Here is a 26,895-nt window from a genome sequence, read left to right on the forward strand (position 1 = left end):
TGACCAGCTTCCCTGTCCCAGCTGAAGAAAAGCATCCCCACAACATGATGCTGCCACCACCATGTTTCACTATGGGTATGGTGTGTTCAGGGTGATGTGAAGTGTAATTTTTCCCTCACATATAGCGTTTTGCTTTTAGGCCAAAATTCAGTGTTGGTCTCATCTGACCAGAGCACCTTCTTCCACATGTTTGCTGTGTCACCCAAAAGGCTTCTCGCAAGCTGCAAACGGGACTTCTTATGGCTTTCTTTCAACAATGGCTTTCTTCTTGCCACTCTTCCATAAAGACCAGATTAGTGGAGTGCACGACTAATGGTTGCCCTGTGGACAGATTCTCCCACCTGAACTGTGAATCTCTGAAGTTCCTCCAGAGTTTGGGCCTCTTGGCTACCTCTCTGATTAAAGAGGAAGTAAACCCTGATGAGTTTACTTCCTCTTTCATTCCCTGCAAAGGTAAAGCATAATGGACTACTATGCATCGCATAGTAGCCCATTATGTGTCACTTACCTGACACAGGAGCCAGCGAAGTCACCGCTGTCCCCTGTAGTCCGGCGCATCTATCTTCTCGGTGGGTCTTGCTGCTGCGCCGCTGTCATTCGGCGAAGCCGCGATGACGTCACTCCCGCGCATGCGCACAGGAGATGCCACTCACGGCATATCGCCGTTGACCATGGTGCGCTCAGTGCGCCTGCGCGCCGCTGTCTACAGCGCATGCACCGTAGACAGAGGTGCCTGTCTTTCGGCAAATATCTCCTAAACTGTGTAGGTTTAGGAGATATTTCTTGGACCTACAGGTAAGCCTTAATCTAGGCTTACCTGTAGGTCAAAGTGGTTTGTAAGGGTTTACAACCACTTTAATGCTCTCCTTGCCTGGCCTGTCAGTTTAGGTGGAAAAGTGGAGCTTCCCTTTTTGGGTGGAGCTCCGCTTTTAAGCACTAGTTCGAATAACTGGGCTCTCTGTGTTTTTCTTTTTGGGGGTAAAAATAAGCACCCCATTGTTGGACACTCTTATTAAAGAGAGGTTTTCCTTCTTTGAAAAAAGAGGCTTCTTATTAATGAAATTCGTTTTTTGTGATTGTTGAAGCATTGGAAAAGTGTGTTTTGATTGATCCCAGTGCGACTGTTGTATCCAAAAACTCATACCTAACTTAAGCGTTAATGTTAGAATGGAATACAACATCCAGTGTTGTCTGGAGTGCAGTATTCTGCTTAGTCAGGCATACATGTTTAATGCAGTTATGGATTTTAACACAGCTAGTATAATAGGCACCTAAATGGTAGGAAACATGTAAGGCTTTGTATTCTAGTCTGTGTCTTTCTGTCCTGATAAACCTGCTTCTCCTTATATCTTGCTCCTGGTGTCACGGGAACATGTGGTGATTTGGAAATCTCCCCAATGGAGTCACAGAAATCAATACTAACCTGACGGATGTTCTAACCCTCCCCCATTCTATCTAAAACACAAACGTTTTGGTTGGATTTGGCTTGTATTTTTCCCTTTTTATATTTTATTTGTAATATTTAAATTGTAGCAGTGATATAAAACACACCATTCAAAAAAAACAAAAATTGTACAATAATGCTTTATACTATCCCTTTCTTACCACATGTTTAACTTCTTCTCTGCAGGTTTGACCATCTGTGGACACAACTGTCTTCTGACTGCAGAATGGATCTCTGCCAGTAAAATAGTGTGCCGTGTTGGACAGGACAAGAATGACAAAGGGGACATCATCGTTACCACCAAATCTGGGGGAAAAGGAACCTCAACAGTGTTCTTTAAGTTACTCAAGCCTGACAAAATTGGTAAGTAACCTAAAATGAATTTAAATTACCCTCATCAACACAGTACATATACTTAAAAAATGCACTTTTTATGCCATTGATAGAGAATTAAAGTTAGATTCAGGTCGGTGAGTGGGCCTTCACGTCCAGTGTCCTTATATGTGCAACCTTGCTTAAACATGAAACTGTGCTGAGAGCACATGCCTGCGCGCTCCTGACATGATCACTGGCGGGCATTACAAAAGCTCCCGATGCATACTTGTGATTGGGAGCACCTGCCTCTGCCTCCTGGCATTAAGAACTTTTAAAGGGCCTGGTGGTGTCGGCGGGAAGGGATTTAAGTTATATTAAAGGTTAAATAAAAAAAACAAAAAAAAAAACAAATGTTATACTTATCTGCTCTGTGCAATGGTTTCTCTTCTCAGTTCCACCTCTTCTCTGAATGCCCCCATTGCAAGTCACGTTCTATGGGGGCACTCGTGCATCCTCACTAATGAAGTACCACTCTGTTTGTCCATAAGACACACAGAACGGGTCTCTGCCCCACAACCCGATCCCTCCTAACTGGTTGTGAGTGACAGCAGTGGTAGCAGGTGTCTTACAGCCAAAGAGAAGGCAGAGACCTGGTAGAGCAGCTGCTCTCATGCACATCGGTGGATCATGTTTGGGTTACGGTAAGTATTAGGGGGGCTGCATACTGAAGGTTTTTTACCTTCACGCATAAAATGCATGAAGGTAAAAAGCCTAGAACCTTTAATTATAAAGGGCATAATTATGCTTATGGTATTTGTAGTATTTTTTATTTATGTAGGTCAGGACCAGCAGAAATTATTTTGCCAGTAAAGCCACAGTCAATTTTGTGGACTGTTATAAAACCCTGCCCATTGCTGAATGTTTTAAAGAATGTAGTTGATAATATAATTTCGAGATTCTGCACATTTTCCAAAACTGAAAGAGAAACCTGTGACAGTATTTAGGCAGCCCATAGATGATTCCTTTTTTTTTTTTTTTTTTTTTTTTTTTTTTTAATTCAACCAGCAGGTTGAAGGAAAAAGTATTGATTCCCCTATCCACCCTTTTGAGGTGGATGGGGAAATCCTTCCACTGTGCCTTTGTATTCTGAGAGTGGTGAAGCTTCTCTGCTGTCAGAATACACTGATCAGCACCAGCAGATCTGATTAAACAGAAATTGCTCTATCGTTCATTGACAGACAGCAGCTCATTTTGACCTTAGGGTTATATCGCTCCTTTAGGAGAGCACTAGGCAGAAAGGGTTAAAAACAGCAACACTTGCACAGCACCGCCCAGGGGGCGGTCCTACTGGCTATAACCCCTCACACTGCATCCAGCAGCTCAGATTTTTTCTGCCTAGTGTAGGAGAAGGACCTGGCTCCCGTTGGGACCACCATTGGGTCCTGGGAATTTTTTTCTTTTTTCTGCATTTTTGATTCTTCTGATCTACAATCAACAGCCGGGCTGGGTGACAGGCTGGATAATATAGATCCTTGTAGTCTCCCCAGCATGTCCATCGAGCGTGAGCAGGCCCTAGCTATGCACTGGGTCGGCCACAACATGCCCCATCTAATTCAGGGGCGGCCGGTAAGCTATATGCTCTGGGGCACACATATGACCGGGCTACTGCTGTCTGTGTCACAGTGGGCCATGGCCGGCAGCCACCCCTTACTGCTCGGATGATAGGTCTGTCTGTGGAATGTATCCAGCAGTCCCTGCAGGAGGGGTAAGTATGGTCCCACCTGTCTCGGCAGGATGGAGCAGATGGGCATTCCCTGGGAGGTCGACTAGGGGGTCTCTCGCTCTCCCTTTCTTCTCTCCATCTACCTTCCCTCCTCCCCATGCTATGGGCTGCTGTTTGACTGAGCAGAGGGGGGTGCGGTGCACGTACCTGGCCAGGGGTCCTCCGGGGGGGGTGGCTCTGGGTCCTGGCAAGGGGCTGCGTTGGGTGTTGGGGGTCCGTTGGTCCTCTTCCCTGTTTCTGTCCCACAGTGGGGTGTTTGTGCCGTGTGAGACATGTGGGGAGGCCGCCATGTGCTCCGCAGCCATTTTCCTGGGGCCGCGGCCAATTTTCTGTGCCCACAGACAGTTTTTTGCCTTTCGGCCCTTTTCTTGGCGCCCTCAGATGTTTTTGCTGAGGCGGCTGGTGGCCATTTTCTAGTAGCCTCAGGTAGTTTTGCCTCTACTGCTGGGTGCTTGTTTCCTTCTATAACAGCGTGCTTTCCACACAGACACCTCGTGGATGACACGGGAAAGCGGACAGCAGCAGCACAGCGCAGTACCTGGGACAGGGTGGTGAGTCCTGCGGGCGGCCCCTCAGTCTGTGGCAGCTAGGAGGGTGGACTTTTTGTGTGACTTGCCTTAGTTCCCTAAGTGGCGACAAACGAGCGTGGGTCAGCATGGCGTCAGAAGCTGGCACTTCTTCCCCAGATATCCCTGTTATTTCAGCTGGTTCCCCTGCACCTGCGGTGCCTATGGACGCTCTGTCAGCGGTCCTGGAGGCCTTTACCAGGGTGGAAGTGGTGTGCAGGCGCAAGGGGGGTAAAAACGCCCCTTCTCCTCGCCCTCTTCTGGGGAAAGTTCTGATTCAGACTCGTGCCCAGCTGTGACAGGCGGCCCCTGTTCTGATGCATCAGAGGATGCGGATCATTTTATGATGAGTTTATTTACAAGGAGTGAGGAAAACCACAGCTGGCCTTTTCAGCCCCGAAACGCAACAGCGGTGCCTTACCCCTTTGAAGAAAGTCTCCTGAAGAAATGGACATCTCCGATTGTTGACCCCCTGGCTTCCAGGTTAAATAAGGTAACCACGATTCTGGTGGAAGGGACTTCGGCTTTCAAGGACCCTGCTGACAGAAGGGCCAAGGCGATTGCCCAGTCCATGTTTACCGTGGTGGGGTCAACATTGCAGCCAGTGTTAGCCACGGCCCTGGTGTCGCAGACGCTTACCGAATGGGCTAAATTGTTGCACCATGAATTGGAGAAGCAACAGGCTTCCCAGGTCTGCGTGGAGCTGGCGGACCAGTTGGTTAAGGGCCTTAAGTATGTCTGTGATGCGGCCTTAGATACGGCCCCCTTGCTCTCTAGAGCCTCAGTATCAGCAGTAGTGCTACGTCGCCTGATTTGGCTGAAATGCTGGTCTGCGGACCAGGCATCTAAGAAAGCACTGGCCTACTTGCCCTTCCAGGGTGAGAGGCTATTTGGAGCCTCACTGGATGACATTATTAAGAATGTTACTGGGGGTAAGAGTACATTACTCCCACAGTCCAGAAAAGGGAAGGAGCCACGCCGTAGGCAAGGGCCCTCCTTTTCCGCTCAGAAACAGTTTTTTCGTCCGCCCGGGTCAGCAGTTAAGCGTTCCCAGTCCGACAAGGTGCCTGCTGAGGGACAAAAGCGTCCCTGGTTTTGCAAGCCAAACAAGCCTGTGAGCAAATCTGTTACCGCATAAAGGTTTGCCCCCACCCGACTCTCAGGTGGGGGGTTGTCTTCGGGAGTTTGCAGCCCGGTGGACCTCCCTTCTTTCCGACCAGTGGGTCTGCGAACTGGTTTCCTAAGGGTACAAGATAGTTTCTTTCTTGTCTGCCAAACAGATTTTTTTCCCTCCCAACCTTCATCTTCTTCCAGCTTGTCGGGAGGCCCGGTTCGGGGCAGAACAGGACCTGCTGTTGCGCGGGGTAATAGTTCCTGTACCGACGTCAAAAAGGTTTCAGGGATTCTACTCCCAATCTGTTTGTAGTCCCAAAGAAGGAAGGGGTCCATCTAGTCCTAGACCTCAAGGCCCTCAACAGCTTTGTGAAAGTACAAAGGTTCAGGCTGAAATCAGTTCGCTCATTGGTCACCGCACTCCATCAGGGGGATTTTCTGGCATCCCTGGACATCAAGGACGCATACTTGCATGTCCCCATATGCATCAAGCATCAGAATTTTCTGCGATTTGCGGTCGGGGACGAGCACTACCAATTTGTAGCTCTCCCTTATGGCCTGTTTTCGGCACCGAGGGTCTTCACCAAGGTGCTAGCTCCAATTTTGGCTTTGCTAAGGCAGTAAGGGATCGCAATTGTGGGTTTCCTGGACGGCCTCCTTCTGAGGGCAGCTTCCCCCTCAGAATTAAGGGAGGATGTGGCAATCACCATGCAAACTCTTCTGTAGGTTCAGTACCCAACCAAACTCCCGAAGTCGGTGTTGGTGCCGACTTAACGCCTGAAGTACCTGGGGCTTGCTTTTGGACTCCTCTGGGGCGAGAGCATTTCTTCCTTTGGACAAGCTGCAGACTCTTCAAGCTGTAGTGAAGTTGTTGGTGTCCAGCCGGTGGTTGACACTGCTTTTTTGCATGCAAGTCCTGGGTCTCATGGTAGCCACTTTCGAGGCAGTACCGTATGCTCAATTCCACACTGGAGTCTTGCAAAAGGAGATCCTGTCAAGATGGGACAAATCTCCATTGTCCCTGGATTGTTAAATCTGAGTGAGCCAGCTAGTCAGGGACTCCCTGCTCTGGTGGCTGAGGTCGCTGGCTCTTCGGTCCGGAAAGTCGTTTCTTCCTCTTCATTGGACGGTGATCACAACGGACACCAGCCTGACCGGTTGGGGGGGGGAGTTTGGGGCGTACAGTCAGCCCAGGGTCGGTGGACCCAGGAAGAATCCCCCCTGCCGACGTGCAGGAACTTCGGGCAGTCAGGCGGTGTCTCTCCACATGGTCACAGAGGCTGCAGGGGCGTCCGGTCAGGATCCAGTCGGACAACACCATGGCGGTGGCGTACGTCAGCCAACAAGCAGCTTGGCTGCAGCACTGTAGGTCACTCACATCCTGCGGTTGGAAGAGTGGCCCGTGTCGGGTCTGTTGGCTGTATACATTCCGGGCGTAGAAAACTGGCAAGCGGACTACTTAAGTCGTCAGATGCTGGACCAAGGGGAATGGTCGCTACATCCAGATGTATTTCAGCTCCTTTGCCTAAGGTGGGACACGCCAGATGTGGATCCCCTGGCTTCTCGACTCAATCGGAAGGTACAGAGGTTTGTGGCCAGGTCAAAGGATCCCTGGGCGGACGCAGCAGATGCGTTGGTGGCTCCATGGGGGCATTATTGACTGATTTATGCTTTTCCCCCACTCAGACTTCTAGCACGTCTGCTTCTCAGAGTGTAGGCCGAGGGGATTCCGGCAATTCTGATTGCCCCAGATTGGCCTCGGCGTCCGTGGTACGCCGACATAGTACGAATGGTGGTGGATGTTCCTTGGCAACTGCCGATGCGAGAGGACCTTCTGTCACAAGGTCCAATAGTTCATCCTGCTTTACTGTCACTGGCTTTAACGGCATGGTGGTTGAAAGCCGCCAGGTGCTAAGGGACAGAGGTCTGGCAGATTTGGTAATATCCACTATGTTGAGGAAACGGAAGTCATCATCTCTGAAGATTTATCATCGTACGTGGAAGGCCTACATCTCCATGTGTGAGGATAAGGGGTGGCGTCCATGTACATATTCAGTTTCCAGGATCCTACTGTTTTTGCAGCGACGAGTGGATCAGAAGCTTGCATTAAGGGGCAGATATCAGCTTTGGCTGTCTTTTTTTCAGCATCCCTTGGTGACTCGTTTATTGGTGAGTACGTTTGTTCAGGGGGTTCGACATGTGTCCCCTCCGGTTCGACCACCGCTACCTCTGTGGGATTTGAATCTGGTGCTCTCGGTGCTTCAGAAACCACTGTTTGAAAACAGGTAGTTTCCCTTATTGACACTCTCTCAGAAAGTAGTTTTTCTAGTGGCCATTACATCTGCCAGGAGGATTTCTGAGTTGGCGGCCTTGTCTTGCAAGTCTCCCTACTTGATCCTTCACAAGGATAAGGCGGTGCTGTGTCCGCAACCTTCGTTTCTTCCAAAGGTTGTTTAGGCCTTTCATCTAAATGAGGACATTGTGCTTCCGTCCTTTGTCCTTTGGGCTGTCACACCCCAAAGAGGTGGCTTTGCATTCCTTGGACGTGGTCCAGGCTCTGCAGGTGTATCTGTCTGCTACGGCTCCTTTTCGGAGGTCCGACTCGCTGTTTGTATTGGTGGCTGTTCCGAAGAAGGGACTAGCGGTCTCAACGGCCACCATCTCTCGGTGGAGGAGACAGATTGTAGTTCAGGCTTATACCATAAGGGGGCCCTTCCCTGTCACGGCACATTCTACCAGGGCAATTGGTGCCTATTGGGCTTTCCGACATCAGGCATCCATTTCCCAGGTGTGGAAGGTGGCGACCTGATTGTCCGTTCACACTTTCACTAAATTTTACAAGGTTGACCTGATCGCATCTTCGGATGCTTGCTTCGGCCGCAAGGTTTTGCAGGCGGCTGTTTAACCACTTCAGGACCGCCGTATTGCCAATGTACGTCAACACAATGGCACAGGCAGGCATAATCACGTAAATGTACGTGAATGCCTTCTAGCGGGTGGGGGGTCCGATCGGACCCCCTCCCGCTAGATACGGCGGTCCCTTTCGGTGCCGGAGCGATCGGCGATGAGGGGATGGCCGTTGGTTTCCGCCCATCCCCTCTCGATCGCTCCTGGCCAGTGACGAACTTCCTCCCCTGTGAAAATGTAAACACAGGAGGAGGAAGTGATGTCACACTCCTCGTGGCGGTCTTTTTGAACAGCGAGGAGTGAAGACGCAAGTAAGTGCACCAACAGTCCACTGACACATAGGTACACACAGGCACACATTTCACCCCAGTCACCCCCCGATCACCCCCCCGATCGGCCCCCCGCCCCCCCCCCCAGTCACAGTGTCACTAATGCAGTGTTCATTTATTTATTGATCACTACATTTAGTGTCAGTTGTGACTGTAAAAAGTGTCAGGGCAGCTAGTGTTAGGCCCCTTTAGGTCCAGGGTAGCCCCCTACCCCCCCTAATAAAGGTTTAACCCCTTGATTGCCCTCCCAGTTAACCCTTTCACCCTCTTTTACCAGTGTCACTAAGCGATCGTTTTTCTGATCGCTGCAATAGTGTCACTGGTCCCGCTAGGAAGCTAGTTTTTTTTTTAGGTTCAACGCCAGGTTTTTATACCGTTAGGTACCCCGATATATAATCTAATAAAGGTTTTAACCCTTTGATTGCCCCTAGAGTTAACCCTTTCACCAGCGATCGCTGCATAAGTGTCACTGGTGACGCTGGTTAGCCAGTTAGTTATTTAGTTATTTAGGTTCCCCGTCAGCTTTTTATAAAGCTTCAGGTACCCCCATATAAATACCCAATAAAGGTTTTAACCCCTGATTGCCCTTAGTTAACCCTTTCACCAGTGATCACCGTATAAGTGTTACGGGTGACGCTGGTTTGGTAGTTCGCTTTTTATAGCATCAGGGCACCCGCCATTTATTACCTAATAAAGGTTTAACCCCCTGATTACCCGGCGGGTGATATAAATTTGGTTTTAGGGTCAGAAAGGGTCTGCGTCGCCCCAGGCAGTGCTAGGTTAGTGCCAGCACCGCTAACACCCACGCGCAAAGCATACACCTCCCTTAGTGGTATAGTATCCGAACAGATCAATATCTGATCTGATCAGATCTATACTAGCGTGCCCAGCAATTTAGGGTTCTAAAAAAACGCATTGTTAGCAGGATCAGCCCAGATACCTGCTAGCACCTGCGTTTTGCCCCTCTGCCCAGCCCAGCCCAGCCCACCCAAGTGCAGTATCGATCGATCACTGTCACTTACAAAACACAACACACATAACTGCAGCGTTCGCAGAGTCAGGCCTGATCCCTGCGATCGCTAACAGTTTTTTTTGGTAGCGTTTTATACAGTCGCTGACAGGCTAGGTGCTTTTTTACCTGTGAGTCTCACTACTGTACCCCTAAATTTAGAGCCCAAAATGGCAAAGCGAAGGTACACTAGTGAAGAGGCCTACACGTTTCTGAGCATGACAGATAGTGAAGAGGAAGACACTGATCTGTCAGAATCAGGCTCAGAATACGAACCTGTAGAGGACAGCGCCTCCATGTCAGATAGCTCTGACGACGAAGAAGAGGTCCCTGCTATTGTCAGGCGTACCCGACCCCGATTTTCTGATGTTGTTGAGGTGCAGGAACCGCAAGTCCCTCGTATGGAGTATAGAGCCAGTACTAGCGCCGCTCATCCTTTTGATGAACTGGCAAGCACCAGCGGCCTAGTACACCCTGGACGTACATCCAGCACTGCAGTATCACGTGGTGACGTGGCGAGTCCCATAAGTGCAGTTCAAGCTGGCGAGGTGGCAAGCACAAGTAGTGTCCCGCTGCCACCAAGAAGAAGAAGACAAAGACAGGCCCGTCGTACCCATAGTGCCCTTCCTGCAGAATTCGCCCAATTGGGTGCCCACCACTTCTGCAGAACCCGTACTTCCCCCATTCACTGCCCAACCCGGTATTCAGGTGGATACAGATGATTTTACGCCACTCGATTTTTATTCTCTGTATCTCACGGAAGATCTCTATAGATCTATTGTGGACCAAACCAATTTATATGCTGGTCAACGCATCGCCGCTAATCCCCAGTTGCCGTCTCTTGCCAGAGATTGGAAACCAGTTACGGTTTCCGAATTTAAGTCGTTTCTGGGCCTTTCCCTCAACATGGGCACACATAAATTTATGCGGATGCGGGCTTATTGGTCCACGCATCCGGCTGACCACATGCCCGTGTTCTCTAACTCCATGCCCAGGGCACGATACGAGCAGATCTTGCGGTTCTTGCACTTCAGTGACAATGAACTTTGTCGTCCACGTGGAGACCCTGAATACGATCGGCTCTACAAAATTCGGCCCCTCATAAACCACTTCAACCAACGTTTTGCAGACTTGTTTACTCCCCAAAAAGTTGTCTGCGTTGATGAGTCCCTGGTTAAGTTTACTGGTCGCTTGTCATTCAAACAGTACATTCCCAACAAGCGTACCAGATACGGGGTCAAGCTCTATAAGTGCTGTGACAGGGCCACAGGCTATGCATGGAGCTTTATGGTTTATGAGGGTAAAGATAGTTACGTAGAGCCGGAGAACTGCCCTGATTACATAGGAAGCGCTGGCAAGATAGTGTGGAAATTGGTGTCACCCTTATTCGGAAAGGGGTACCACTTGTACGTGGACAACTATTACACCAGCGTGCCACTGTTTAGTCATTTATTTGATAATCAGATTGGAGCATGTGGCACTGTGCGACCTAATCGCCGGGGCTTTCCCCAGCGGCTTGTAGATTCCCGTCTTAGGCTGGGGGAGAGAGCCTGCTATCGGTGTAATAATTTGCTCGCTATGAAGTGGAGGCATAATAAGAATGTTTTCGTTCTTACCTCCCTTCATGCAGACACGACGGTCCAAATTTCTACGGCGACTGGTATTGTGGAGAAACCCCTCTGTGTCCACGAATATAACAAAAATATGGGAGGGGTGGACCTCAATGACCAGATGTTAGCGCCGTATCTAACTTCCCGTAAGACCAGACGCTGGTACAAAAAAGTGTCTGCTTACTTATTTCAATTGGCTTTGCTGAATGCTTTTGTGCTATACAAAGCTTCAGGCGGAACATTAACCTTTCTTTTCTTCCAAAGAGAGGTTGTCACAGAGCTTCTGTTTCCAGACGGTTCTGTACCTCACCATTCCCAACCAAATGCAGTAAGCCGGCTGTATGAGAGGCATTATTCTTATGTCCTCCCGAGTACCCCTACCCAACGAGCCCCCCAAAAAAGATGTCGTGTCTGTAGCAAGCGCGGATATACGCGTGACACCCGTTCTTATTGTCCACGCTGTCCTGGCAATCCTGGTCTTTGTCAGGGTGAGTGTTTTGAACGCTACCATTCACTAGTGAAGTATTAGCGTAGGGTACAGCATTTCACAGGCTAGGCACACTTACACAGGGTCTCCCAAGATGCCATCGCATTTTGAGAGACCCGAACCGTTACAGTTACAGTTTACAGTTCCAAAAAAAGTGTATAAAAAAAAAAAAAAAAAAAAATGTAAAATAAAAAAACCAAAAAAAATATAAAATATAAAAACCAAAAATAGTTGTCGTTTTATTGTTCTCTCTCTCTCTCTCTCTCTCTCTCTCTCTCTCTCTCTCTCTCTCTCTCTCTCTCTCTTCTCTCAAATTTGTTATACTTTACTGTTTACTGTGTTATTGTTAACCATTTTTCATGTTTTCAGGTACGCCATTCAGCTGCAGCGTGGATTTATTTATCTTGACAGCAACAGCGTTTGCTCCCACGATACATAAAGCCGCGACTCCAGTGCTGTAGGAGGTGATTTCACCACCACAGTTAAAAAAGAGCATATATGCCGAAGCATGGGGGCATAAGGGGTGGAGGAGCGATTTTGCTCCTAATGCCGCGTACATACGGTCAAAATTCCGACGGAGGGCTTGCCCGTGGAAAAGTTTGAACGTATGTACGCAGCATAACTTTTTTGCGGGAGGATGCCCCCATGCTTCGGCATATATATATTTTAGGCACAGGTTGTGTTAAAAAATGTTTTATTTTTTACTGTTTTTTTTGGCAATTGCTTTGCAGGTATGGTATGGTAAGGTTTTACTGGGATGTTACTTTGTTTTAACGTTAACCATAATTTGCTTAGCAGGTACGCCATTCAGCTGCAGCGCGGATTTATTTATCTTGACAGCAACAGCGTTTGCTCCCACGATACATAAAGCCGTGACTCCAGTGCTGTAGGCGGTGATTTCACCACCACAGTTAAAAAAGAGCATATATGCCGAAGCATGGGGGCATAAGGGGTGGAGGAGTGATTTTGCTCCTAATGCCGCGTACATACGGTCAAAATTCCGACAGGGGGCTTGCCCATGGAAAAGTTTGAACGTATGTATGCGGCATAACTTTTTTGCGGGAGGATGCCCCCATGCTTCGGCATATATAAATGGTGCATGTATGTCCATCATTAGAAGTGGGTGGATGAAGGGAGGTATCTAATGGTGGGCATACCCACCGATCAATCTCTTTTTTTTCGTTCAGACAACATGACTCTCAGTAAATAGCTTGGGGTGTCTACTTTCCAAAATGGGGTAATTTGGGGGGGTTTTGTGCTATTTTGGCATTTTATGGCCTTTGCACCCTTAGAAATCCTGAAGGTGGTGATTGGTTTTCGGGGTGCCGTACGCGACTAGACTCCCAAAAAGTCCCACACATGTGGTATCCCCATACTCGGGAGAAGTAGCTGAATATATTTTGGGGTGCAATTCCACATATAACCATGGCATGTGTGAGCAATATATCATTTAGTGACAACTTTTTGTACATTTTTTTTTTTTTTTTTTTTTAGTCATTATTCAATCCCTTAGGACAAAAAAAATAAATATTCAATGGGCTCAACATACCCATCAGCAGTTTCCTTGGGGTGTCTACTTTCCAAAATGGGGTCATTTGGGGGGGTTTTGTGCCATCTTGGCATTTTATGGCCGTCAAAACTGTGATAGGTAGTGATAGGTAGTGAGGAGTAAAATAAAAAAATTATGCCCTTAGAAATCCTGAAGGCGGTGCTTGGATTTCGGGGTCCCGTACGCGGCTAGGCTCCCAAAAAGTCCCACACATGTGGTATCCCTGTACTCAGGAGAAGCAGCAGAATGTATTTTGGGGTGTCATTTCACATATGCCCATAGCATGTGTGAGCAATATATCATTTAGTGACAACTTTGTGCAAAAAAAAAAAAGTTTGTAATATTCCCGCAACTTGTGGCAAAATATAAAATATTCCATGGACTCAACATGCCTCTCCAGTAAATAGCTTGGGGTGTCTACTTTCCAAAATGGGGTCATTTTGGGGGGTTTTGTGCTATTTTGGCTTTTTATGGCCTTCGAAACTGTGATAGGTAGTGAGGGGTAAAATCAAAAATTTGCACCCTTAGAAATCCTGAAGGTGGTGATTGGTTTTCGGGATGCCGTGCGCGACTATACTCCCAAAAAGTCCCACACATGTGGTATCCCCGTACTCGGGAGAAGTAGCGGAATATATTTTGGGGTGCAATTCCACATATAACCATGGCATGTGTGAGCAATATATCATTTAGTGACAACTTTTTGTAAATTTTTTATTTTTTATTTTTTTTAGTCATTATTCAATCCCTTAGGATAAAAAAAATAAATATTCAATGGGCTCAACATACCCATCAGCAGTTTCCTTGGGGTGTCTACTTTCCAAAATGGGGTCATTTGGGGGGGTTTTGTGCCATCTTGGCATTTTATGGCCGTCAAAACTGTGATAGGTAGTGATAGGTAGTGAGGAGTAAAATAAAAAAATTATGCCCTTAGAAATCCTGAAGGCGGTGCTTGGATTTCGGGGTCCCGTACGCGGCTAGGCTCCCAAAAAGTCCCACACATGTGGTATCCCTGTACTCAGGAGAAGCAGCAGAATGTATTTTGGGGTGTCATTTCACATATGCCCATAGCATGTGTGAGCAATATATCATTTAGTGACAACTTTGTGCAAAAAAAAAAAAAGTTTGTAATATTCCCGCAACTTGTGGCAAAATATAAAATATTCCATGGACTCAACATGCCTCTCAGTAAATAGCTTGGGGTGTCTACTTTCCAAAATGGGGTCATTTTGGGGGGTTTTGTGCTATTTTGGCTTTTTATGGCCTTCGAAACTGTGATAGGTAGTGAGGGGTGAAATCAAAAATTTGCACCCTTAGAAATCCTGAAGGTGGTGATTGGTTTTCGGGATGCCGTGCGCGACTAGACTCCCAAAAAGTCCCACACATGTGGTATCCCCGTACTCGGGAGAAGTAGCGGAATATATTTTGGGGTGCAATTCCACATATAACCATGGCATGTGTGAGCAATATATCATTTAGTGACAACTTTTTGTACTTTTTTTTTTTTTTTTTTTGTCATTATTCAATCCCTTAGGACAAAAAAAATAAATATTCAATGGGCTCAACATACCCATCAGCAGTTTCCTTGGGGTGTCTACTTTCCAAAATGGGGTCATTTGGGGGGGGTTTGTACTGCCCTGCCATTTTAGCACCTCAAGAAATGAGATAGGCAGTCATAAATTAAAAGCTGTGTAAATTCCAGAAAATGTACTCTAGTTTGTAGACGCTATAACTTTTGCGCAAACCAAAAAATATACGCTTATTGACATTTTTTTTACTAAAGACATGTGGCTGAATAAATTTTGCCCTCAATGTATGACTAAAATTTAGTTTATTCGATTTTTCTTATAACAAAAAGAAGAAAATATCATTTTTTTTCAAAATTTTCGCTCTTTTTCCATTTATATCGCAAAAAATAAAAATCGCAGAGGCAATCAAATACCATCAAAAGAAAGCTCTATTTGTGGGAAGAAAAGGACGCAAATTTCGTTTGGGTGCAATATTGCATGACCGCGCAATTACCAGTTAAAGCAGCGCAGTGCAAAATTGGAAAAAGACCTCTGGTCCTTAAGGTATTTATTGGTCCGAGGCTGAAGTGGTTAAGGTTGCAACTCCTCTGTTGAGGAGCTCTGGTTGTTATGTGTGGAGTTATTGTTGTTTGCTGTTCCCACCCCTTGTTTTTTTGACACTGCTTGGGGACGTCCCTAAGGTCAAGAAGAGCTGCTGTGTCTGTCAATGAACGATAGAGAAAATAGGATTTTTGTACTCGCCATAAAATCCTTTTCTCTGAAGTTCATTGATGGACACAGCACCCACCCCTCCTATTTCTGTTTGTACTGCTTTTGACAAACTGAGCTGCTGGATGCAGTGCAAGGGGTTATAGCCAGTAGGAGCGCCCCCTGTGCAAGTGTTGCTGTTTTTAACACTTTCTGCCTAGTCCTCTTCTAAAGGGGTGATATAACCCTAAGGTCAAGAAGAGCTGCTGTGTCCATCAATGAACTTCAGAGAAAAGGATTTTACGGTGAGTACAAAAATCCTATTTTTGCAGGGGGTTTGCTTTCTTACATTTGCATGTGGCAAGTTTCTGTTGGTTGTTTTTAGCTGCCACACAATACCTTATTAAAATGGTTGTAAACCCTGTTACACCACTTAGACCTACAGGTAAGCCTATAATAAGGCTTACCTGTAGGTACCATTAATATCTCCTAAACTTGCACAGTTTACATACATAGTTAGTTAGTAAAGTTGAATAAAGACACCAGTCCATCCAGTTCAACCTGAGAGAGTGTGGGTGCGTGCGCATCTACAATTATCCCTATTTATTTAAGGTACCCATATAGCACCATCAATTTATGCAGCGCTCCACACATACATCGCACACTCGCATTGATCCCTAAGCTCAAGGAGCCAACAATCCAAGGTCCCCAACTCGCATATACTAGGGCCAATTTTGGACAGAAGCCAATTAACCTACCAGCATGTCTTTGGAGTGACAGACATTCACTGTATCCACATGTGCCAACGTCATTGGCACATGCGCATTGAAGAAATGGTACGAGTCATTGGCACATGTGCATTGAAGAAATGGCTCGCTCGTACCATTTCTTCAGTAGCCGTACCATGACTGGTGGTTCCCGCACGCATGCACGGGATTCACTTCATCGAGCCTCTGGTCAATCACAGCACCGGAGCCCGCGAACCCAGAAATAACTCCTGGAGGCATGTCGCCTGTGAAAGCGACCGCTGCAACACCTTTGATCTAAGATAAGTATTTCATAATGAGCTCTAGTATGTGATGCATGCTAGCTCTTTATGCCTTTGTCTTGCAGGTTTTTTTTTTTACAGAATTTACAACCACTTTAACACGTTGATGCCAGCATTACATATAGTGCCATATAGTGTCCATAGCATGCCATCATCATGGAGACTGAGCTGACAGCTTCTGGTTTCATTTGAACAATCGAGAGCAAGGAGGACCCGACCGGGATCACATGACTGCTCTGGTACCCTGTACTTGGCAATAGCAGGGTTTACTAAAACTCTACTCTTTCTCCTCATGAATGAGAAAAAAGGTACATTGCAATTGATTTACTAAAACCGGAGAGTGCAAAATTTGTTACAGCTGTGCATGGTAGCCAATCGGCTTCTAATTTCAGCTTGTTCAGTTAAGCTTTGACAAACTTGGAAGCTGATTGGTGTCTATGCAGAGCTACATCATATTTTGTACTCTCCATTTTAGTAAATCAACCCCATTGTCTTTTTACCTCACTAGCAGAAAAAATGTAAACAAAAAAAAAGTTTTTTACTATTATAATTGTCCAGTCTATGCAAGAGTATGGCACACAGGGTTACTATAGGGATATTTTTGAACACACAAATAATTTGGTTGTCTCTCTCCCTTCTTATAATTGCATACAGCTTAGTTTATCAATGCAGTCGTTTCCATACATTGTATGAATTGCATTTTATTTTTTTCTAGGTATTTTGGATCCATCAGCAGTGTGGGTAGAAGAAATGAATTATTATGATATGCGTACAGACAGAAATAAAGGCATATCCCCATTATCTCAGCGACCAGCCAATCCATTGGGCATAGACATAGACCGGTAAGTGTGGTGATTGACCCTTGAAGTACATATGTTTGCTATATCTCAGCAGTGTGAACATTAGTCAGCTTGGAAGCCTATAGCTGCCTACAAAAAAGAAAGCCACTGCCCCCACGTATAACTGGCCATTGCAGCAAGCAGCTTTGGAAGGCAACATATGTTAGAAAAAAAGCCATGGATAAATCCACGGGGAAACTCCAAGCTCACTTACCGACCAGCCAGCGGACAACCAAATGGACCTGTCTAACAGTATGCGTTAAAAATAGGGGTTTAGTCTGCAATGTAAGCTACAGGCCCTCTGGTATTTGTAGTCCTATCACTAGCTTATGAGTGACTCAACAATGGAAGAACATGCATTCTGGTGGATAGATGGAGGGCAGCTGGACTGCCTACCAAAGGCGTCAAAATTAAGTTTTTGCAACGTACTTGGAAGGTGACATTGCATGTAAAAATCAATGCCTAGTTATCGTGCTCCGGTCTTATTTCTGTACATATATCCAAAATGAGAGCACCCCTCTGTATGGTATGAACATTTAACACATGGTGAGGCTGATGCACTTAAAGGAGCTGAGAACTCTCTAAATTGTGTGAATATTGTAATGTTTTATCTCGTTTAAAATTCTTGAAAGTTTAGAAAAATACTAGTTGATCTATCAAAAAAACACATAGGTCCAATAATGAGTTGATAAAACACAGCATTTTTTTAAGTGGTGTCCAGTTATCTACTCCCCCTCCCCCCCCCCCCCAACATGTTTCCTATGCTCCACATCTCCACACAGAGGAAGGGGGACTGGTTTGGTGGGTGCCACAGGGTAGAGGGGTGGAAGACTGGTCGACATCTGTTCAGTTTCTCCCTACCTAGTAAGAACCTGGCAGTTGTGTGCATTACATGACTTCAAAGTTTGACTTGTCATTCCCTAGTTGCTGTGACCAGAGAAGAAGCTAATGGAGTTCAATCTGTGGTCTATTCGTTTCACTGGAGGGCAGGTGACACGCCTGATGTCTCATTAACGAGAACCTAACACAATAGTATCACATAGGGATTTTTTTTTTATCCCCTATGATAAAAAAGAACGTTTTTAGTAAAAAATAAATAAATAATAATTTGGCCCCCCGTCCCCACAAACGCACACATACGAACATAAACACACATCGGTTGTGCTACATATCTTAAGTATTGAGTGAGATCAATCATTTTTGGCCCATTATTCATGGTTAACTCTAAATTGATGACCTGTAGGGGCTTTGAAAGCATCATCTATGGAAAATACCAAAGCTTGTCAACTTTTCAAGGGCACACACTTTTTTTTTTTTTTTTTTTATAATTCTTTATTTTAAAGGGCATGCATCATAACAAACAGACACTATGAAATTCACATCTGTTAGGGCTCATTTACACTTGCTTCGGCTGTGTAAAACAGACATGAACGGCTAGTTTACACTTTCTTCAAAACAAGGCTTTGGACAGGCTTTGTTAAAGCTTTGTTAAAGCTTTCTGAACGCTGTCACTAAATAAAATGGTTAGCTTACAGTCCTGTTTATACCTGCTTTTGCTTTGCTTTGGCTTTGCTTCAAAAATTATACCCCATGTAGCTTTAGTGGTGCTTCAAAGTGTCTTCAAAGCCTCCATAGAAGTCTATGGTGAAGCTCCACCGAAGCCTCATTGAAGCTCCACCGAAACACCAAGCAAAAGCAGGTGTAAACAGGACTGTAAGCTAACCATTTTATTTAGTGGCAGGGGCTTTGACTGACTTTAACAAAGGCTGTCCAAAGCCATGTTTTGAAGCACGTGTAAACTAGCCCTTAAGGTCATAAGCCATCATGTACAATGTAGGTCAAAGTGCAAACAAACCTCTCCAGAAAAATCAATGACCATCAGTATCCATATAGACCAGGGGTAGGCAACCTCGGACCTCCAGCTATAGTGAAACTACAAATGCCATCATGCCTCTGCCTCTAGGAGTCATGCCTGTGTTTGTCAGGGTCTTGCATTATCTCATGAGACTTGGTAATTTTTACCACAGCTGGAAGGCCGAGGTTGCCTACCCCTGCTATAGACAAAAAGTGACTGCATAGATTGAGTAACAGGTCATATACAATGTGGCAAAATATACAATAATATGCTGCTACCCAGTGTTTTCCAGCATAAAAATACAGATAGCGGGCAAGCATAGGGTGCCCGAGGGTATACCCTGGAATGGAGGCATGACACACCGTTTTTAAGGTTTGGCATGATGGGTATCTATTTACTTGACAAACTCCTCTTTTATTTTTTACCAAAAAAAGCGGTTAATATATTTTGTTTGTTTGCCCTGAAACTAACTTTAGTGTATAAATAAATGGCACAACCACTATTTTATTCTCTGGGCTCTGCTTTTAAAAACGTATGTAATGTTTTTGGTAATTTGAAGTAATCTTTAGGCCTAAGTGATTTTGTATAGAATATGTGTGCGAAAACGACAAAAACTGCTCTGACGCCGAAAGGGTTAAATGTGTTTTTGAAAACATACTTTTGACAGGGATGGCAAAATGAATGTCCGTGCATCTGGCAAGGTTTCTGTGTTTTTTGTGGATTTTCTCTTGTCCATGCAAAATGTATGATAAAGAATCTAATGTGAAAAATTCCTAACCTGATCTTTGAAATTACAGTTCTGTCGGTATGAGTTTAATATAGGTAACAGAAGAAAAGAGTTAGACTTATACATTAAATTAACGCTTTATTTAAAGTTTCATACTGGACTCAAATGTGAGCCCGTTTGTCATGTAAAGACATTCAGTACTAGAGGCTGCAGTATGTGTGCACATTGTATCTACAGCTGGCTCTGACAGCTTTGTTTAAAAAAAAAAAAAAAAAAACACTTGTTGAAATGCAGCATGTAGTGCCCTGGCTGCTTGCCACTTTTTTCCCTTTTTTTTTGCCCTGATTTTATCTGCCCAGAATATGAACAGTGCAATGTCATACCTCACAACTGCAAAGTTTACATACGTGGTAGACTGGCGTCAGGCTTCTGCTTTTCCTATATCATTGATGCAAACACTGTTATGTTCACTGTAGGGGTGGTAATATTTCTGCCTTTCAAGTATTATGGCTTTTTGTATGGTTGCTACATGTCGTTGAAAGCTGGCACATATAACATGAATTTGTCCAATATTTGGGAGGAATGCCGAGTTCCTGATGTAACTATTATCAATTAATATAGTTATAGGATTTTTCTACCTGCTCCATAACATGCATATCCACTTGACCTCCGAAAAATTTACCCCCCCCCCCCCTCATGACCAGGCCATTTTCTGCTTTTACTGCGTTACTTTAACTTACAATTGTGTGGTCATGCAACACTGTACCTAAATTACATTTATATATTTTTTTTCTCTCAAATAGAGCGTTCTTTTAGTGGTGTTTCATCAACACTACGTTTTTTTTATTTTTTGTGCTATAAATGAAAAATTAAAAAAAATGTAAATGAAAATTTAAAATAAAAACAAAACAAAAAACAAACCCCAATATTTTCTACTTTCTTCTATAAAACATATCGGGTATATTATTTTAAAACCAATCAAATGTCTTCATATATTTAGGCCAATATGTATTCTGCTACATATTTTTGGTAAGAGCAAAATTCCCAATAAGAGTATATTGATTGGTTTGCGCTAAAGTTAGTGTCTACAAACTATTGTGTGTGTGTGTGTATGTATGTATGTATGTGTGTATATGTATATATATATATATATATATATATATATATATATATATATATATATATATATACACATACACACTGGATTTAAAAAATAAATTTAATACTAATAATGGCGGCGATCAGCGACTTATGGTAGGCAACCTGACACTAAGGCTACCTTCACACTAATCAATGGCAAAAACGCATGCGTTGCTGCAATTTTGCCGCGGATTTTAAAGAACATGTGACTCAAAAACTGCACCAATGACTCCTTTTTTTTTTTTTTTTTTTTTTTTTTTTTTAACACGTTTTCAATTGCTTTCAATGGGATGGTGCAGCTTTTTTACATGCTCCAAAAATGCTGCAAGCAGGATTTTTTTCACTTCTACGCAATGTGTACATTCATTGAGAGATATATATAATTTTTAACACTAATACATATGAAATATCCTCAGTGTAAAAGCACCCTGATGCCGCATACACATGACCGGTTTTCCTGTCGGAATAAACTCCAAGCGTTTTTCCGACGGAGTTCCGCTGAAATTGTTGTGCGTACACATGATCACACCAAAGTCCGATCGTTAAGAATGCGGTGACGTACAACACATGTGATGGAACTATAAAAGGGAAGTTCAATAGCCAGCAGCCTGTAGCTTCTGTCTCGAACTTTCTTCAGAGCATGAGTCGTTTTTGGTCCATCTGAACAGCATACAGACGAGCGGTTTTCCCAATAGGAATTGGTTCCGTCAGAATTTTCATAAAAAAAAAAGTCAGATGAGGCATACACACAATCGGAATATACGATGAAAAGCTCCCGTCTGACTTTCTGTTGGACATTCCGCTCGTGTGTACCTGGCATAACTGACACTTTTGTGGGAACTAGTGACACCAATACAGTGATCGGTGCTAAATACAGTATATACACTGTCACTGTACTAAAGACACTGGCTGGGAAGGGGTTAAACATCTAGGGTGATCAAAGGGTTAAATGTATGCCTAACCAGTGTATGTGTGTACTGGGAGCTTTTTTGGCTAAGGGATGTGCCGCTTTTTATTCCCCGATTTGAGGGGAAACACAAACCAGCAAATCCCTCTGATAAGACAGATCTCTGTATAATTTACATTGACAGAGCTCTGTCCTGTCTTCCTCCTTGCCGATCCCGTTCAGCGGGTGCTCCATTGGAACCCACTGATTGGCTTGTGCTGCCACTAATCACAGCACAGCCGGTGTGCCGGCAACACATGCCCTACCTGGAGAAGGAGAATCACGTATTTATATACATGATTCTGCGCAATCGGCCCGCACTGTAGCAGTAAAGCTACAATGTGCAGTCCGCAAGTGGATATGATTGTTTCTATACATGCAGCACCTTCAGGACAATTTTAGGGTAAATTATTGCCTATTGCTACATGTGTGACACCGAACCTCACTTGTCCTGTGCCTAAAATTTGTGATTTTACTTTAGATGATAATGGTAAACAGGACAAATAGAGATGGTGAAGCTCCTTTACGCGTGCACAGACAGCAATAAATCCTTACAGGTGTTCTAATCCTTCTTCTTCACTCATCCAAAAATTAATACTTTATTTCTGGGAGGGAGAAGGGTGGGTTGGGCGCTAAAATGGCACTGCTTTATGTAGGTAAATCCAGCACTGCGTAAGAACATAATGTCACTTTATTGATGGCCAGCGTTGGGTGAGAGGAACTGGGCTAAGTTCTGCCAGCATGTGAGAGTAGTGACTGTAGCTCAATCTGTCTCCCGCAATGGAGTGAGAGAGAGAAACATTTTTTGGCATAAATCCCTCACATGATTGTTTAACATAGCTGACGATCTTTTTCCATAATCTGTGCCAAAGGATGTATTTTTGGAGAAAAAAAATAGAAACCTGTTTTAATCTGATCTGACAATGCAGTGGTGGTCAGGATGGACCATATTAGGGCAGGTGGGCAGAGTGACGCAACAAATTGGGAGGGCAAATCTACATCTCCCTGATTTTCCTGTTGGATCCTATTAGTAATGCCACTGGCCACCATTAACTGGGTCTATAATACTTTTTTGGCTTCTCCCTGGTTTACACCATCACTGTTATTGGTTTCATGGCTATCAACACCACATGCTGCTAACAAATAAATAGATTTCATTGATCCAGCACCATTGTCACTGCCACTGCCACCAGTAAATTGTAGATGGTGCTGCTAAAAATATATCTAAGAATCTATGAATAGGTCACATTTTTCTATATACAGTAAAACCTTGGATTGCAAGCATAATTGGTTCCGGAAAAATGATTGTAATCCAAAGCACTTGTATATCAAAGCAAATTTCCCCATAAGAAATAATGGTAACTCCAAATGATTCATTCCACAACCATTCATTCATAAGTCCTTCAGTTTATAGTCCATATAAAAAGATTATAACAATGTGATCGGTTGTGTAACCATAAAATGTCCATCCACAGGGGGATTAGAAGCAAAAGCCAGCAGGAGCTACAGAGTATAAAAGAGAAGAGAGGCGCCTACTAAGTGTAGCAATATGGTTACATTTAATGAAGGTACAACATTTAGCAACTCACATGGTTAATGAGTAAAACAGGCACATCTAAGTATGCAGGCATCTTGAGTAAAGCTGTCCACATTGACCGGAGCTGAAGGGGTGCTGTGACTGCACAGAGTAGTGCAGGATCTGTAGGCGATCTGTTGTCCTCTCTGCTGCTGACTGCCAAGGGCCACATGAAATGGCCTGGCGGGCTGAAATTCGGCCCACGGGCCTTGTGTTTGACACTTTTTTTTTTTTTTTTTAAACCTTCCAGAACTCTAAACAATGCATCCCCTTCCCTACTTCCCCACATTCATTGGCTTCTCCAAACATCAGATCTTTTAACGCTCCCCACTTCCCCTAATTGAGGTACGGCCAACCTCCATCTTGGGCAGACACATCTCTACAACCTCTTCCGGACTTATACCCAAGTACTATTTCATAGTTTAGTTCTTACAAATATTGTTATAAATGGTATACAGTGAATCCTGTCATTTTTCTTTACATTGTGTATTCCTATTATTTTATGCCTTTTCTACAATTCCTTGACAAGGTACATTTTTGCTTTTTGCAGCATTAAAGTGTGTGTGAAGTCTCATTTAAAAAAAACAAAAAAAAACAAACAAAACCTGTTATATTTACCTGCTCTGTGCAGTTGGTTTTGCACAGAGTGGCCGGGATCCTCCTCTTCTTGGGTCCCTCTTCTGTGCTCCTGGCCCCTCCCTCCTGTTGAGTGCCCCTGCGGCAAGCAGCTTGCTGTGGGGGCGACCGAGCTGAGTCACATCTCCCTGTGTCCTTTCAGACACAGAACTGTGACCCGGCCCCACCCCCTCTCTCTCCTGATTGGCTGACTGACTTTGCTTGACAGCAGCGGGAGCCAATCGCTCTGTTCAGCTTTCTCAGCCAATAAAAAGGGGAGTCCCGGGCAACTGAGACACTGTTGCAATATTGCTGGATAAAGATGGGCTCAGGTAAGTATTAGGGGGCTGCTGCATGCAGAAGGTTTTTTTTTTTTATCTTGATGCATAGAATGCATGAAGCTAAAAAATAAAAAAGACCTCCTGCCTTTTACAGTCTCTTTAATATGGACTGGTTAAAATGTAATCCAATTATGTCAAAAGAAAAACGCAGCATCCATGTAAAGAACACGCTTTTGCCAAGAATGAATGGAAAGGATCTAATAAGCCAATAATTATGAACTTTAACAAAAACAGTATTTGGTTACCTCTTTAACAGATGACATCTGAGATACACTTCATAAATATGGAGCCACCTGCCCAAGCACAGCTGCTGGTCTTGGCTTAGGTTTACATGTGTGTTCCATATCAGATATATAGGTATCTGTTATTCTATTAGCAATTTGTTGTTATATATTGTTGCCTTACAACTTTGACTTCTGTTCTTCTAGCGATCAAATAAGATCAAAGAAGACTAAAAAATGTGCATGCCAGTATGATCGTATTTTCATTGCATTTAATTTTGTCAGCTTGGATAATTGTCCTATTCATAGGGAATAAATAGGAGCTCAATATTGGTGCAAATCTCCTACTGAGTGCTTTACTGATTGGGTACTTGGCACAGAGCTCATTCCAAATCACCTTCTCATTCCAAGGCATGACTCTGATTACTTAGGCTGTATTTATAACTTTTAACATATTGTGTACATAAAACAAACTCCTAATCCCTTTTTGATTTTGCTTACACTGAAGTCGAATGGGACTGCAGTCAGAAAATCTATTTCCTTCTCCTGCACTTTGAAACTGATGAATTGAAATAGTTTTGAAAATAAGTGTGGTTTCTCCCCAACGAGGGCGAGCGTAATCAAATACACAGATATTCTTCTGATGAATGTCTTAAAATGAAAGCCAAGGAAACGCCCTGCTTGAACGTAAAGGAGCCTTTAGTCATTTCGAGGGGAATGTTTATGTAAAATGTCCCAAAGCTGACTGATAGGAAATCCATTGGGAATGCGCGACAGTGCGCTTTCTGACTAGCTGGGTGGCCTGAGTCGGAGGGGCTGAACCTTAACTCTTCCCGCTGCAGTTTATTTTTTTTTATTTTTTTTACGTGGAGCGTTTCTTTCTTTTTTTATGAAAAGACAATGCAAGAACTGCAGCAAATCTTGCAGCACATATCCATTTTAAATGTATTTTTTAAATTTGAAGCGGACTCTGATTATTAATTTTAATTTCAATTGTTGTTAATCTAAAATGAATTGTTTTAGATATAAGCTTTTTGTGTAACTGGTAAAAAAAACAAAAAACAAACAAAAAAAAAACATTTTGGAGTTCCTTCAGTTAGGCTGGATTCTCATCTATGCAGTTTTAGTGCTTTTTGCATTTTGCAGATTTGCACTACAGAACGTGTTCCATAGGAAACCATGTTAAATGGACTGTAGTGCAAACATGCAAAAAGCACTAAAAATGCATAGGTGTGAGTCCAGCCTTACACTGTTTATTGAGACTTGATCATGCGTATATATTCTTTTGATTACAAATTCATACAAAAAAAAAAAAGACAAAAAGTTAAAGTTTCATGCTACCGTTTTCAGACAGAAATGAATTGAACAAAGTCACTCTCATAGATAAGGCATTGGAAACTGTATTTTACGTTTGTGCCAGAACATGCATCAGACAGTTACTGAAAAATGATTTTCTGACATCTAAGAAAAGACAAAGTGCTGACGTTTAAAGAAGTGAAGGATTACTAAGAATTCATATATTATTATTTTTTACCGTAATAATACATAAAGTACCTGTACCTTTTTGTATTGTACTGTAATTGTGTCCCCCCCCCCCCCCCATACATATATTATAAATCGTGTATAATAATAATAAAGACAAACCTATTACTATTACCAAATACTACTAAAAACGATATAAAGGTGGTCTACAGTTCTATCCTGACAAGTTTACATGACAATGGTAGAAACATAAAATAATTAACAATATAACTAAAAAAAGAGATGCTTGCTTTTTGCATTTAAACTACTACTACTACTACTTCTACAATTTTTTGATATGAAGTTTTTATACATATTTTCTCTTTATTAGTAAGTCGACTATCATTTGTTGTCTCGTACATTTTTATTTTATTTTTTTTTACATTGTAAACCAAGAACCTCCTCTTCGTCGGCTTCCTCCTACTGTCACTAAGCTCTGTGACATAAATCTCTTGTTTAGCATTGGTCGTACCACTACATGCTAAACAAGAATGTGACATGTACCACAATCTAATTTGACGATACGTTTTGTCATAAATAAAATGGGTTTAAAAGCAGAATCTTTCGTACAGTATATTTAAATGTTAAATCACAATTTTCTTTCATTTTTAAAAAATCTACAGATACTTTTTGGTATAAGCAGTGTATTGCTATTTACATTTTATTTAATTTAATTTCCAGAACATTTATTACTTCTGTATATTGGAGACGCTAAACACAGTATATAAAAATGTTTTAGAC

General features: G+C 43.7%; 1 protein-coding gene across 1 annotated transcript in view; it reads left to right on the plus strand.

The window, feature by feature from the left end:
* The window catches only part of EXOC2 (exocyst complex component 2), a 316,653-nt gene that overhangs the window by 26,508 nt on the left and 263,250 nt on the right, over positions 1-26,895 (plus strand). The window contains exons 2-3 of the mRNA XM_077492106.1: positions 1,631-1,807; positions 17,089-17,215. Of these exons, the coding sequence (XP_077348232.1) occupies positions 1,631-1,807; positions 17,089-17,215 (304 nt within the window). The remainder of the gene's footprint in view (positions 1-1,630; positions 1,808-17,088; positions 17,216-26,895) is intronic.

Source organism: Lithobates pipiens, unplaced genomic scaffold (assembly GCF_037356315.1).
Source record: "Lithobates pipiens isolate NorthernLeopardFrog02 unplaced genomic scaffold, aLitPip1_a1.2 Scaffold_19, whole genome shotgun sequence".
Lineage (NCBI taxonomy): Eukaryota > Metazoa > Chordata > Amphibia > Anura > Ranidae > Lithobates > Lithobates pipiens.